Raw genomic sequence first — 14,695 nt, forward strand, 5'->3', positions numbered from 1 at the left:
AATTAATTAAGCGGCTGTTGACCTAGCACTGGCGCCATTACACATTTGCAGCCAACACGCTTCATATGCACTGCTGAGAACTTGTCATGCATCCCTGAAGTAATCTGACATGCAAAAAATGGGTGCTATCTATTTACGTGAAAAGAAAACAAGACAAGAAAAGAACAGAGCGCAGTGGCTTTCCTACCTCTCTGCTACAGTAATGCACCACGGAAGGTCGACACGTCTGAGCTATGATGTTCCTGAAGTAGTCCATTAAGTAGGTGCACCCTCTTGCTTTCTCTCTTTTCCGTTCGTTGTAGGAGATCCTGGCGTTCCTCCCCGCTCTTTCTAGTTGTCCACACTCCCATCTTTTTCACCATCTCTCCCATCCATCCACCGATCCCCAGCCCCTTGGGCCTCCCTCTCCGGACCTTCCCTACTCAAGGAATGAGCAATAGGAAGAAATAACAGAGGGTTGTGCTAAGATGGAAGATGAGAATCCGGACCTGTCGGGTTTCGAGTTCTTCAGGGTCATCCTCGAAAACACCTGGGAGAAACAGGTACACAATCCTGCTCCCCATTCTGCTGTCCCATCCATTTTCCTTTCTGACGCCTAGTCTCATCGGCTTGTTCCTTGTTGCCTTTGCTGCAGAGGATGCCGGACGAGTTCGCGGCCGCGCTGGACGGCCGCGAGCCGCAGGAACTGAAGCTGCGGGAGGCCGGCGGAGGCCGGCTGTGGGCCGTCGATGTGGTCTTCGACGGCGACGGCCACATGTACCTCACCCGCGGCTGGGCGCAGTTCGCGCGCGCCCACGGGTTGGGCCTCGGCAGCTTCCTCGTCTTCACCTACGACGGCGGCTCCACGCTCTCCGTCAGCGTCTTCGGCGTCACCACGTGCCGCAAGCGCTTCCAGCGGAAGAAGGAAGACACGGATCAGGAAGACGACGCCGGCTTCGGCTTCGATTCGCCCCCTCTTTCTTCGTCGCCGTCGGGTAGCGGAAGCAGAAGCAAGAGCAGCGGCGGCGCAGGGTACGAGGAGGGCGGCAGCGAGATGGACGGCGCCGAGGACGACGACGACGTGTCCAAGTCGCGGTTCAGCGTGATGCTGCGGCAGTGCCACTTCGGGTTGCGGCAGAAGCAGTACCTGGTGAGCCTCGTTTTACTTTACTTTACTTTTACTCCTTGATGATGCATGTTAACAAGTGAAGAAATTAAGGACAAGTGATTTGGACGCAGAACGTGCCGGTGGAGTTCCAGGTGGCGCAGGGGTACGCGGGGAGGAGCAAGGTGGAGCTGCGGATGCGGGGGAAGGCGTGGAGCGTGAAGCTGAAGCAGGGCGTCTGCCCCAAGAGGCAGCCCCGCACGTCGCTCAGGTACGGGTGGCACCAGTTCTGCGTCGACAACCGCCTCGCCGTCGGGGACACCTGCTTCTTCCGGGTCCTGCACCCCGACCAAGAAGAAGACGAAGACGACGGCGACGGCGACGGCGAAGAGCGACACGTGCTCAAGGTGGAGGTGCGCCGGCGAGACGGCTCCTTCGTCAAGTGATATGCGCTGCTGCTACTGCCTTTGCTTTCAGAGTGGAGTTGTTGGTTCTTCAGTGAGCTTTCCGGTGATTAGCTTAATAGCATCTGGTCAGTGAGCCTTCGGTTGATCCGTGTTGAGCTTAATAACATCTGTTAAGTCTAAATTATGCAGCCTATGATGGTATTGCAGAGCAGAGTATCTAGGGTGTCTTTCATTGAACCTGACTGTGTGTTCCCTTCCCGGTGTGCGAATAATGGAACACTGTTCAAGTGACCTATGACGGTCTAAATTATTGGCAGCCCATGATGGTGTGTTTCCAGCTTGCCTGAAAGGCTGAAATTGCTGGTTTTCTTGAGGATAGTGAGATGGCCATCACGTGATCGGCAAACGATGATAGCTGTACAGTTTCCCCGTGTGATGATAGCCGTGTAGGAGTAGTATATTTATTATGTGGTGCCAGTTTTCACCGAGAATTCAACGCGGCCTACAGTTTCTATTCTAGTATGGACACTAATAGCGCGCGACGTTCGCGCACTAGTTCTCTGCCGCGTACGCACGTGTGAAGACGGCAAAAGCAACATGATGCCTACACGGTGGACTGTGGGAGCTGACAAAAGCATCGGCAACAGCATGCATACGTACAGGTGACAAAAGCAGCATGCATGATGCACGGTAAATAGCAAAAAACACCGTAAGATTAAAAAGGTTTAACTCTTAAACCGTGAGCTCGATTTATCACTATTAATTTTTCTCGACGAAATCTTCAAAATGAGATCTTTGTTGGTACGTTTTGATTAAAGTTTTCAGTCCTAAAAGGTGCCACCAAATAATATACTCCCTTTGATACATAATAAGTGTCTCGGATTTTGTACTAACTTAGTACAAAGTTGTACTAAATCTAAGACACTTATTATGGATCGGAGGGAGTATCAATTTGCCATGTCCTTGGTAACAAATTATCACATGATAATTTAGTACAAAATAGTGTGGTTGTTTGTACACCAAAATTGCCATCCAATAATATATAAAGATCAATAGAGTTTACAACAAAAAAATCTTAAAAGTTCCCGGCTAATAATCTAATTTCCACTGGCAACTTTATACAAAATACGGTGGTGATTTGTATATCAAAGGTACCATCCGATAATATGTAAAGTCACCACCTAATAATATATGAAGTTGCCACCCTATTAGTAATATATTACCACGTGGCAACTTTATATAAAATACATGGTTATTTGTGTATCAAAGGTACCATCCGATAACATGTAAAGTCACCACCTAATAATATATGAAGTTGCCACCTTATTAGTAACACATTACCACGTGGCAACTTTATATAAAATACGGTGGCGATTTGTGTATCAAAGGTACCATCGATAATATGTAAACTCACCACCAAATAATATATAAAGTTGACACCCCATTTGTAACATATTACCACGTGGCAACTCTATATAAAATACGGTGACGATTTCTGTATCAAAAGTACCATCCGATAATATGTAAAATCACCACAAAATAATATATGATGCCACCCTATGTACTAAATTTATTTCGTAGGGTGGCGATTTGTGCATCAAAGTTACCATCCAAAAATATGTAAATTTGCCACCCGGCCAATAATAATATACAAAACAGTATTGTGATAGTAATACATTAGCACATGATAACTTTTCTAAAACAAGTGTGGTAACTTATGCATTATCGTATGGTAACAGAAGGGTCAAAATAATTTTTTAACAAAACATATACGAGGAAGATCTACTTTTGAAGTTCTCGTCGATACGAAATCAACAATGAAAACGGATCGGAATCGGATAAACGATTTAATGTACAAAACATTTTGAGTCTTTAAAATGACATATGCACTCGGATGCTACTTGCAAATTTAAATAAAAAAGTGCATACAGAGAGCATGCATGATGCTATAACAAACACAAGTGCATGCATTCCTGATTAGCCCTCGTTACAATTCCTGATTAGCAAAAGCAAAAAAAGTTTGCGTGCATGCATGACAGTAGCGCAGCAGTAGCTCTCCAGCGTTGCGCGGCCGAACAAACGCGCGGACGTACGCGCAATATATTTTCCGTTCTAGTATTCCCTTCGTACCGAATTAACTGACCACGTCAGTTAGTTGGGACGTGGGAGTAGTATATCTGTCTTTTGATTTTACGCAAGGTTGCTCTAAATTTCATCAATCTTTTGTTTAATCTGCTGAACTCGCTCAATGATGATTCAAACTCCAGTGAATCAGGTGAATTTTTTTCGGTCGGGTACACGAGTCAATTCGGGACTTTTCTCCACACACGCAAAAATGCCCGACATAACACAAGTAAATGATCCGCCCAAACAGAAAAAAAAAAGATAACTACTCCAAAGAAAAATCACAAGGTATCAGTATCAGAGCTGCGGACATCTTTCCACGCCAACTTGGCTTTTCCTCAGCTGCTCTTCAGAATATGAAAAATGCAAGTCACTAGCCTCGGTAATAATTGCACTTTAAATTTACAAGAACCCATTAGGGCTTCCAACATAGCGGGGATTAAAATTACAACAGCAGTTTTACAAGCACCTCACCCGCCGTTCGTTCCATGAATGCTTTCAGCACTACTACATAACACAAGTAATTAATTGCTGACTAACAAGGGGAGGTCAGTTCGACCGGACACATGCACTAGCCAATTTTGCATCCCATCCTAAAGGAACAAAGGAACCCAGAGGGAGGCTCTCGTTATTATTCACCCCTCTAACCTGCCAACAAACACTTCATCATCATGGATAAAAAGATGACAAGTAGCGAAAATTTTCGCTAGATGTACTAAGCTAGTAAGCATGGACTTGTCTAACAAATTATGAAGCTAATACTCTTCCTTGATCAGAAAAATGATGCAGAGGTCCACGGTTTTTCCCTTACTTTTTCCACAATATACAGGGACCTATACTTGATACAAGGGAAAAACAACATCAGCCCCCACTGAGTTGATCGGCTGGACACCCTTGGCATCATCCTCTTGGCATCCGATGGTTGAGATTTCCAAATAACCCCTGGACCCGACTGTTCTCTATGACGCCAAAAGAGCATTGGAATCACAGGGTGCAACTCATCTGAGAAGTCGAAGAACAATGCAAGAAATCAATGCACTAGTCAGAGTGACAAACAGAACGCCCCTTCAGGAAGATTTCCAGGCACAGCAAAAGACATGACATGTCTATCTGGGAAGATTCTGCGAGGAACCATCTGTGAAACTGATGACGGGTCGACTCCCGCCGCATGGTTCCGGCCATGGAATCTTCCCAATCGATTTACAATAGAAATCCTTTCCAAATCCTGGCACTCCAGATGCATATCCAGCATCGAAGCCCTCATATTCAAGCTGCAAGGAGAGGAAAATGGTGTGGGTAAATCAACCATTTTATGAATCCACAGCAAAGTAGTAGTTTTGAAGAAGCACAAAAAGAAGAGCTGTCATCATTGCTAAAAAAAAGAGCTTTATTTTTTAGGTGCGTTTCGGTACACCCCTCCTAAAAGTTGATAATGGATCTCAAAATAACTTACAGGACTAATTTTGTACTTCTGATAATTATAAATTATTAACAGAAATTAGATCAGTAATTAAGAACCATGTGGAGGCTCGTAGTCCAATCCTTATGGTCTATGTCATCTAGCCTGGTCCTAATCCAGGAGAGAAATTCCCCTTTCTCTTCTCAAGAACCCTAGTACTGGCAAACGGCGGTGGCAACACAGACAACAACAACAATGATGGATCACGTGGCATCAAGCGGGTAGTGACAGCGGGAGACAATGATCGAGCGGCTGTGACATTGTAAGACAACATGGTGTTTCTTGCAGAGTTGCAGGGATACGCCATTCTTGACGTACAGTGTAACAAGAATGAAGTTTTCTAAGTAACAGATCCGATTAGTTTCTTGGCTGTGCGGGTTTTTCCCATGTGAAAAGACTAATGTAACAGGTAAGTTTAATCACTGTTCATTTGCATCAGAAATCGTAATCTTTCCTAGAGGGGGTGTACTCTCTTAATTTATTTTTATGAAGGAAAAAAAATCAAAGTTTACGTCACAAGTGAGATTGTATTAAAGATTAAATAAAGACTAATCAAGATTTAACGAACTGCGATGCAATCAAAATCAATGGATCGTTACTCGATTATGCCAACATGGATGAAGCATGCCAACTAAAGAAAAATAGGGAAACAAGGCGAATTCCTTTGAATAACAAAACTCAAGTGATAGCCACTGTTCAATTTTGTTATGATTCAATATATCGCCATTCATTCCTACCAAAGATCAAAGCCAAGAGAAACTGGGCCCTGAGGAATTTTAAACATCTATATCCATACTATTATTAAAAGCACGAGTTGTGGCGGATCCATAAGATCTCATTCATACAACCGGCTAAATCAAACATCCCATGTCGCTTCAACGATATATGTTGTAAAACACGTTTTAAGTACCCACCAATGCCACCGACCCATTAATTATGGAAAACCAATTAATTATAAACCAGTCTACAAGTTTCACATTTGTTTCACATTTTAAGTACCCACCAATGCCACCGACCCATTAATTATGGAAAACCAATTAATTATAAACCAGTCTATAAGTTTCACATTGCAACTAATGGAAAGCTTTCAATCAATTACGGAAACCCTCAACTAATTACAAATCAATCCCATCAATTTCTAATTACTAGTCACTGGACAATATCTCTCACCAATGATTCTTCATGTAGTAGTTGGCACATGCAAACAGCTACTAGTATAACAAATGACCAAACCCGGGGTAAAAATGCTAAAACTGAAGTAGCTCTTTTTTTCTACATGAAAACACAACATAAATGAAAAATAACATCTTAGCCACACAAATAAAAACAATCCAGGTACATGGAAGTCTTTTAAAATTGACTGGTGCCATCAAGAAGGACCACACAACATGATCTGATGATCTAGTAAATTAATTTTGAATTTTATGAAATGCACCTGTACTCAAACCACAGAGGGTCCACATGAGTACGGATACATGTTAGCGTTAGAATATAAATAAATGAAAAGCAGTAATATTGTGCGTTGGGGTGGGGATTTCACTGCCAACAGGAATGAGGACGGCCTGCTCGTACCTCAGATAGTCATTTTCCATTTTCCTGATTCTTCCAGCAAAGACTTCCACAACCTTTGAGAACTTGTCTTCCATTTGCTTGGCACTTGTTCTTTGTTCAGATGGGCTGATCAAGCATATTGTAATACTTAGGACATGAATATTTCAGCGATGAGTTTACAAATATTGTAACTCACATGCTCAAAAGAGAATAAGCAAAAAAATGTACAGCAAAAATCTATCCACTTTAGAAAGACTTACTTATTTTCATTATCTGCAAGAGCACGAGAGTTATCTGATGAGATGATGCATGAGTCCCTTAGTGTGACCATAGCTATATTGAATGTTGCACTTTCATAAGCTGATATAGCTTGTGCTCTGAGAACTGTTGCTGGTATAGCAGGGAAAACTTCCTGAATCAACCGTGTGGTCATAATTAACCTTTTGCGCGGTAAATAGTGCACAGGGACATCTTCCAAACTTTCTAAGTCATCCTCAGCCTGTTAGAGAACTCAATTCATTATTAAATAAGAACTCTTTGAACCAACAAGCAAGACCCTAATTAGCTGAAACAGTAAGGTGTACAAACCTTCTTAATTAATCTATTTGCTGCCCAAGCCCAATCCATCTCATTCGTGCTGACAAGGAAATGAAGATTGTCACCATTGTTAGCAAAATCAAGACCACATGAGATAAACAACTCAACAAACAAGTTACTGTAAGACACATAAACTAGTGTTGTAAGTTGTAACAAACTAACAGGTAACAGCAGAAAGAACAGATGATATGCTGAATGCTACTAGAAACTGCTGTGCTGGAAGGGGAGAAAAATCACCTCATCTTTCTCAACTTTTGGGTGCCTTCAGTGATTTTATGCCAAGAAACAAGGGCATATTCTGTATATTTGCGCTTCTTTGGCCTTCTCACCATAGCTGCCTTCATACTGGAAGGCACTGAAGGCCTAACAGACTGGCCAGAATCAGCTCTATGCTCTGGGGAGTTATTTTCCATGCACCAAGAAGCTTTTGGAACATGATGTGGTGGTGTTAGGTTCTTCTGCGCATTAAACACAGAACGGTTCTGCGCATTAAACCAAGAAGGTGCTATTTGAGGGTTTATCCCAGGTCTCTCACTTCTTTCAATCAAATTTGATGCTGCATTTGTCCCAAGAGATTGAACTTGACTTTGATGATCATTCCGCGCAACCATACCATGAGAGGGAAGTTCTCTAGAAGGTATCTGGGAAGGTATGCTTGTACTTCTCTCCTCATTGTTCCTAGGAGCAAAGCTAAGCATTTTCATGTCTGAAGGGAATGACCCTTGGACGCTAGCACCGTTAATGTTATCTATGGACGACTTGACTGAATTATTGGCTCCATGTGCAAACCTCTGAGCAGACTTCCAGTCAATGTGCGATGCATCAGAACCTGACTCGGTTTGTTTAAGCATCTTTCCAGTTGTATTGTTCGGATCAATATCCACATGGCCCAATGCTTGCATTTGATGCAGCAGAGAGAAATTTTGCTGCGTGATGTTCGAAGGTATTGGGCTTCCATGTAGCCCAATGCCACTACCATTAGTTCCCGCACTGTGAGTATTCATAACCTGAAAGTTAGCTAAAGGGTTCTCTCCTTGTCTAGGGTTCATGATGCCCTGCTGACGCAATTGAGCCAAGGATGAAGCAGGGATGGCAAAGTTCACGTCTGAAGAATGCTTCTGCAGGGGTTGATTCCCTCTGGATACAGTAGCACCAGTCGAATCAAAATTTGCGATCTCAGAAGAGGTTAACCCTGCATCACTGTCCACAGCTTGTTTTGTCTCTTGGCTATGTGAATTGGCAGAACTCGTGGCAGCATCAGATGGAGTTGATGCCTTCTGTCCTTGGTCGTCTGCCTTCTTTGAGCCCCATAAGTTGGAATCTGAAGCGTTATTGGAAAACATCATAGACTGCAGAATGTTGGGTGTAATCTTGTTAGATTGGATACCAGCTAAACGTTGCGCTGATATGTTTGTCCAAACATTCTTGAACACTGTTGCTGAGCTGCCTTGCTGAGGCATGGATACAGAACCAGATCTTGCGTCTGGCACAGGATATTGCTGGCCTGGAGTTAACTGGGGGAAATGTCCAGCTGGCTGTCCAGCAGTACCCATTTCTGAAGAGTGAAATGGTGTTGGTTGTGAGCTTGGAAGAGCAGGTGACAAATACTGGGAAGCAGCGGAAGGTAGCTGGTGATCTCCCCTTGCTGAGTGTTCAGCAAGCTTGCCATCAACATTACCCTGACTAGACCATAAATTATCTGAAGTTGACTGTCTTTGGGATGGTGGTGCTAATCTTAATCCGAATCCTTGCAAAGAAGATTGACTAAATTGTTGCTGGGAAGTAGCAACATTATCAAGAGAACTGCTGGGCACGTCTGCAGCTGCATTGCTATTTGTTGAGTTGTCCACCTTGTGAAGAAGTTGAAGCATATGTTGACTACATAAAAAAAAATCTGTTAGGATCTTCGTGAAGAACCACAAGCATAAAATTGCTATTGAAAAACCTTGCAAGGAACTAATCATGACAAAAGATAATATCTTGTGGTATAAACATTGTCGATGAGTGCTGCAATACATCTAAGTAGAATATGGGAAAAGAGCATTGATGTGTCGGTTTCATATGCGAATAAAGTTTAGCATACAGGGATGCAGGCCTTTGGGTTAACTTCATCATTAGTAATAGTACTACATTACTTACATCGGTAAAAACTAACCAGCTTAAACACTTTGCAATGGAATATTGATCTATTCAGGAAAAAACTGATTTATTAAAATGAGATGAGGAAGTACCTGTTCTGAACTGCTCTGTTTTGAGACAGACCAGCATCAGATCCTCCGTAGGGTGATGCACTGGAACTGTTAGGGACACCATGTCGGGATTTAAAGTGCTCATCACCGGCCAGCATTTTCTAATAAGAAAAAAACAGGTTTATAAATAAGAAAAGAATAAAGGAATGTAAACAAAACATGCTTAAGAAAAATATCGTCTTCACTACAGAGATGTGGAAGGCATACCTCATTAACTGAAGCCATATTGCCAGCAACCTGGGAGTTGGTGATAAACCGAGGCTTCATGTTATTTTGTGCCTGAAGTGACTGAGGTGGAAACTGATTATTGGAAACTGGATTACCCGGAGAATGCCTAATGTTCACCCCTGTGTTGTCCATTGCATGATTCTGCAACATGTAAGATCCCGTTGTTTGCTGGCTAGATTGACCTAAAGATTGGGATTCCTTTCCAGCAAAGAAGGAATGCCTCCTGGCAGCAAGGTCGCTGCTCACATGCTGTCCATGGTTTAAGATGCTCCCTTGCCTTTCTGTGTGTATTGCAGTCTGGTACTCCTGGCTGCCATCATTCGGTCTTGGCTCTGCACTTCTCCTTAGTGATTCTGAGGTTTCTGAACCCCTACGTGAAATATTATGGTTTATTCCAACATGCTCACCGGTTCGACCAATAACCATCTGGTGCTGGTTTGGATTTATTGCTGGCATGCTTGAGCCCATCATACTGACACCTTTGCCATCAGAACTGTCCTTTGGGATTTGCACATCAGGCTTCATCTGCTGAAGCCTATGGGCTAAATTTGCATTACCACCACTCAGCTTCCAAAAGTTTCCATCACTATTAAAGACATTTTGGTTACTACTACTGATGTCTTGTCCCAGGGGACTGTTGATTTTCCAGTCATTTTGGCTATTACTGGACTCTTGGTTGATATTACGATCAACTGCATTTTGTTGCGACATCCAAAATCCATGTGCACTTGACGGTGCACCAGTTGAGTGTGAATTATTTCTTGGCATTTCAGATTTCTGATGAGCCCAATTGCCATTTGATAAGTGCACCTGATCTTGTCTTCCATATTCCTCGGATTGCTTTTGCTTCATGCTCTGCTGAATATATCCATTATTGACTTCTGCAGCTGACTGATGGTCGGTAGCGGTAGCACGAGAAGATTCATGTGGCGCTTTGTCTCTTTGCTCATAAGGAGTTCTTGTAGCATGCTGAAAGCTAGCAAAATCTGGATTATTCATACTTCCATCAGCATAGCTAGATGCTGACGAAGGCTGTGCATTGTGTAGGTTTGTTGCACTTAATGCCACAAGCTTACTCTGGTCACGACCTGGTAAAGTTGAATTGTTGGCAATTGCCTGTTCAGTTTTATGCACACCCAGGCCACTCCATTCTTCTTTAGGACTATTGTTGCTGGTTGTAGACTGTAGTGTTTCCTGCATAAGGGCACTCCAGCTCCCACTGTGCAGAGATGGCAAAGCACCGCCAAAGTTATTATTATCTAAAGAATTACCATGATCATTGTCTCCCTTCAACAAAGCTCCCCAGTTGCTATCCTCGTCATCCCCAAACAGGAACTTCTCCTCAGTAGGGTCAAGGCTAGCCCCACCACTTGCTGGCCCTACCTGCATTGTTGATTTCTCTTGCATGCCCATTTGAAAATCAACTTGGTTTGGCCTACCATGAAAATCTTGGAGTTGAAAACCATGTCGTAGATGATTCACTGGAACAGGGCTGCCTGCCTTGGTACTAGCACCTTGACCTTGTAAGGAACTGTTGCTAAAGAAACCTCCCTTTCCAGGGAAATTCTGCATAGAACTGGAAGCACCTTTCTCTTGTGAACCGGGTTCATCCATTAAAGAGCTAAATGGCCTTGATGCCTTTTCAGACTGATGTGTACCTGCCCTTGTCATTGCATTCTGGAGATCAGCTGGGATCCCCAAGAACTGGGGGTACTGGTTTCCAGACCCACCTCTGCTAGTAGCAGGTATTGGATAAAAGGAATGGTTCATTTGGTGTGTAGCCAACCCCATCGGTCTCATCGGTTGACTTTGAGTGTTCGGAAATACTGAACCATTTATGAAATTGCCCGTGCCAGGAGCACCACCATACTGCTCCCAATTTGTGTTACTGCTAGCATTCAACATTTGAGGGTTGCTTGACAACCTTGGGTCACCGCTAGCAAAATTATGTGACCATGCGTAAGGCGCGGACTCATTGTTTGGTGTTTCATTTGATATCGCTGGCAATTGATCAGCTGGCACTGCTTTTGCTGATGCTTGAAACTGTCCGAAAGAGGTCTGCATCCTGGCTCCATGATCAAGCTGCTGTACATGTTGCTGTCTTTGGAACTCCTGCAATTGCTTGTACATCTGCTGCTGTTGCCACATCTGAAAATCACTATCACCGCCATGCTGTGTGTGGTGAAACTGTGACATTTCCAAAGGCCCTACAGGTCTAATGCCCTTGAAAGCGTGAACTGTCTGCAATTGGCAAATCCCAAAGTTTCATATCAGAAGACTGTCTGCTTGAATGACTCCACTGAAGTTACAGCTACCAAAGAAGGCTCACCCCGTACTGATGAGACTTTACTCAAGCTGTAATATGTCTGTACTGTAGCCTGTGAATGTTGAAGAATATTTTAAAAAATGAGATCATTGCTGATGATTCTACAATAAATGAAGAAGTTGTAGCAGTCCAGTATATTCCACAAGGATATGCAATCATGAAGGCAACATTTAGCCTATTGCGGACAAATTCTACCAAAAGTATGCAAAGAAATGGTGGGTTCACCAGCTGCCTTGGTTGTTTGTATCAATTATGCAGTTCAGGATTATTCAAATTAAAGGCAAAAACATGTTTGAATAGCAATAACAAAATTAATTAAGATAAGTATTTCAAGTCTCCAGAGCTGTAATCAAGAACAAGCAGATGTACAACCACGAGTTTGTGCCTTTTCCAGGGCAGGTTGTCCTAGATTTTAGAAGCATGGTTGATAAATATAGCGAGGATGGCATAAATATAGGCGCCCACAACCTCAAGTGTGTGCACAGGGCAGATCAGAACAGTCTTGAAGAATACGGTGGTTATGAACTTATTGTATTTTGTTAGTTTGTAGATGGCAAGTGAAGCCAATCAGCACAATGCTAGAGATAAATATAAGGGAAGTTCAAACAATTCCTGGACAAGCAGTAATTATCCTACTTGAGCTCATTATCTAGATTGCCTGCGCCAAAGTAAGGGTAAATCATAAGTGTCCGCCAAGGAACACTCTTAATAACTAACACACACAAGCAAGACGGCATCTTTCACCTGACATAACACTCTCCAACACCAAAATTAAATACGCAAACACAACACTACAATCCATAAAGGTATACACCAGCAAAAAGACAATATCATTTCGGTACACTCAACGGGCAGCTCAATCTCACGGTGGATACCTCGTTCCCCATATGAGGGGCAGCAAATCAAAAAAAGAAGAGAAAATGAAGCTACGAAATTCAACACTGGCACGAAATCCCTCCCATCTGCTCGCTAAAGCCCAAAGATACCATTTTGTCCTCACATAGAGAGCACTAGAAAGGGATGCAGGTGAATAAATCTTCAACGATGCAGAATAGACAGAAGGGAAACCTCTGCCGCATCCAATCAGAGGGCTCAGAGGAACTATGGAAAGTATGTCAGCTAAAAAAAATGCATCCCAAATCCGCCGCGTTTCTCTTCCCACTAGGAGACGCTCAAATCCCGGAGCAGTGAGCAAAGAGAAGCTCAAGCTAGGCTCCGACACACTCGACTAAGGTACACCCAGCAAGAGACACGAACTGAGCTGAACTCAAGCTCGAATCCAGCGAGAGACCCCCGACCGTCTCACAAATTTTACCCAACGACGAGCCAAAAGAATCAGCAGGCAACCAATCAAGCACGAGAGGCCACAACTCCGCGAGATCGAGCACCACAGAGCTCCCAATTCCCTCACCCACACAGATCCCGCCCTGAAAAGAAAACCCTAAAACTTTTTTTCTCCCCGAGAAAAAAATAAAATCCCCAACCCCGAGCCACGGCACGAGCCTAACACCCAAGCCTTTCGTCCCGCCCCGATTCGCGACGCGGCAAATCAAGGAGAGAGCGCCCGCGAATTCCGGGCCGATTCGTGCGGAGACCTACCTCGATCGGCGCGGCGCGCAGTGGGGGCGGATCGGGATCGGCGTCCCTCGGCTCCAGGGCCGGCGGCGCGGGAGGAGTCCTCACGCGGGGGGGGTCGCGGGCGGTAGGTGGGGGGGGCTTAGGGTTCGGCGTGCGGCGGCCAAATGGCGAGGGTTTCGAGCTCCGGAGCGGCTAGCAAAGCCAGAGAGAGACGGAGGGGGGAAGGAGGCGGAAGCTAATACTAGCAGCTCTCTGTCTCTCTCTCGCTCAGCCCGCAAGAGGGGGAGAGGTGAAGATAAAGCGTGGTATACTGGCCCTGCGAAGTTTTCAACGAAGGCGCCCGGCGGTGGGCCCGGCCGGGCAGGGAGCGGATCCCGGCCGTCGGCTCGCGGTAGGCGCCGCTCCACGCCGTCAGATGGAGGCGCGTGACGGCGTTAGAGACGGGGGAAAGGGACACGGCGCGGTGGAGGGGTAGGAAAAGGAGGAGCGTGTGTGTGTGAGAGAGTTTGAGTACGGGGATGCGAGCCGGGTAAGTGAAAGCGGTTAGCGTGAGGGAGTAGTAAACAGTTTGTGGGGTCAGTAAATTTTTGTGTTTAGCTGGGGAGTACGTACTAAGTGAGAGATGATTCACAGTCTTCGGAGTGAGTGTAAGAGTGAACAGAGCCAGACGAATTTACGTCTGCGGACAGGAGGTTTGAACATAATAGGGCGTGTTGACCTCGGTTCTTGAGGTCATTACTCTGTGTACTCTTTTCAAAACATCATATACTATGCAATAAGTATCACACACATAAAGTTCAGCTTAGTATCGACTTTCCACGTCAGTTAGAGTTATGTTAAACTGACACTACAGGATTGTATTTCAAAAAAAAAAGCACGGTTAATCGTAACATTAAATTCGATAACGTCAAAGGTTATGATGTTGACTCTTGGCTAACGTTTGACTTTAGAAATAGTCTGTCTTTTCTCTTTCACGTTTTCTACTCCCTTCGATTCTAAATTCTTGTCGTGGTTTTAGTACAAATTTGAACTGAAACCGCAACAAAAGGCTAAAATCAAATAGAGTATTTCTTTATCTTCTACATGAGTAAT

General features: G+C 44.2%; 2 protein-coding genes across 3 annotated transcripts; one reads left to right on the forward strand and one right to left on the reverse strand.

The window, feature by feature from the left end:
- The first annotated feature begins 311 nt into the window (after positions 1 to 311).
- Positions 312 to 1,807, forward strand: LOC100821375 (B3 domain-containing protein Os03g0212300). Its single transcript, XM_003561847.4, has 3 exons — positions 312 to 542; positions 635 to 1,129; positions 1,219 to 1,807. The coding sequence occupies exons 1-3, from the start codon at positions 468 to 470 to the stop codon at positions 1,528 to 1,530; spliced, it is 882 nt and encodes a 293-aa protein (XP_003561895.1). The 5' UTR covers positions 312 to 467; the 3' UTR covers positions 1,531 to 1,807.
- Positions 1,808 to 3,929: 2,122 nt separating this feature from the next.
- LOC100835666 lies at positions 3,930 to 13,876 on the reverse strand. 2 transcript variants are annotated; one of them, XR_730042.3, is made up of 9 exons: positions 13,625 to 13,876; positions 9,679 to 12,077; positions 9,454 to 9,572; positions 7,460 to 9,100; positions 7,214 to 7,262; positions 6,886 to 7,124; positions 6,647 to 6,751; positions 4,427 to 4,886; positions 3,930 to 4,263 (listed from the first exon to the last, which is right to left on the reverse strand). XR_730042.3 is itself a non-coding variant. In XM_010230677.3 (9 exons), exons 3-9 carry the CDS (start codon positions 11,893 to 11,895, stop codon positions 4,658 to 4,660), a joined length of 4,599 nt encoding a protein of 1,532 aa, XP_010228979.1. In that variant the 5' UTR covers positions 11,896 to 11,940; positions 12,029 to 12,077; positions 13,625 to 13,876; the 3' UTR covers positions 3,971 to 4,657. The 2 variants fall into 2 exon arrangements, 1 of the variants encoding a protein (XP_010228979.1); XM_010230677.3 differs by having other exon boundaries at positions 3,971 to 4,886; positions 9,679 to 11,940; positions 12,029 to 12,077.
- Between the last annotated feature and the right edge of the window lie 819 nt (positions 13,877 to 14,695).

Source organism: Brachypodium distachyon, chromosome 1 (assembly GCF_000005505.3).
Source record: "Brachypodium distachyon strain Bd21 chromosome 1, Brachypodium_distachyon_v3.0, whole genome shotgun sequence".
NCBI lineage: Eukaryota > Viridiplantae > Streptophyta > Magnoliopsida > Poales > Poaceae > Brachypodium > Brachypodium distachyon.

Excerpts from the sequence above, each read along its gene's own strand:
- LOC100835666 (XM_010230677.3), bottom strand. The coding sequence starts at position 11,895 with ATGTCACAGTTTCACCACACACAGCATGGCGGTGATAGTGATTTTCAG. Across the intron at positions 7,263-7,459 it reads CAAAAGTTGAGAAAGATGAG|CACGAATGAGATGGATTGGG; the intron begins GTGATTTTTCTC and ends TTTCCTTGTCAG. Across the intron at positions 7,125-7,213 it reads CAAATAGATTAATTAAGAAG|GCTGAGGATGACTTAGAAAG; the intron begins GTTTGTACACCT and ends GTTCTCTAACAG.
- LOC100821375 (XM_003561847.4), top strand. The coding sequence starts at position 468 with ATGGAAGATGAGAATCCGGACCTGTCGGGTTTCGAGTTCTTCAGGGTC. Across the intron at positions 543-634 it reads AAAACACCTGGGAGAAACAG|AGGATGCCGGACGAGTTCGC; the intron begins GTACACAATCCT and ends CCTTTGCTGCAG. Across the intron at positions 1,130-1,218 it reads TGCGGCAGAAGCAGTACCTG|AACGTGCCGGTGGAGTTCCA; the intron begins GTGAGCCTCGTT and ends ATTTGGACGCAG.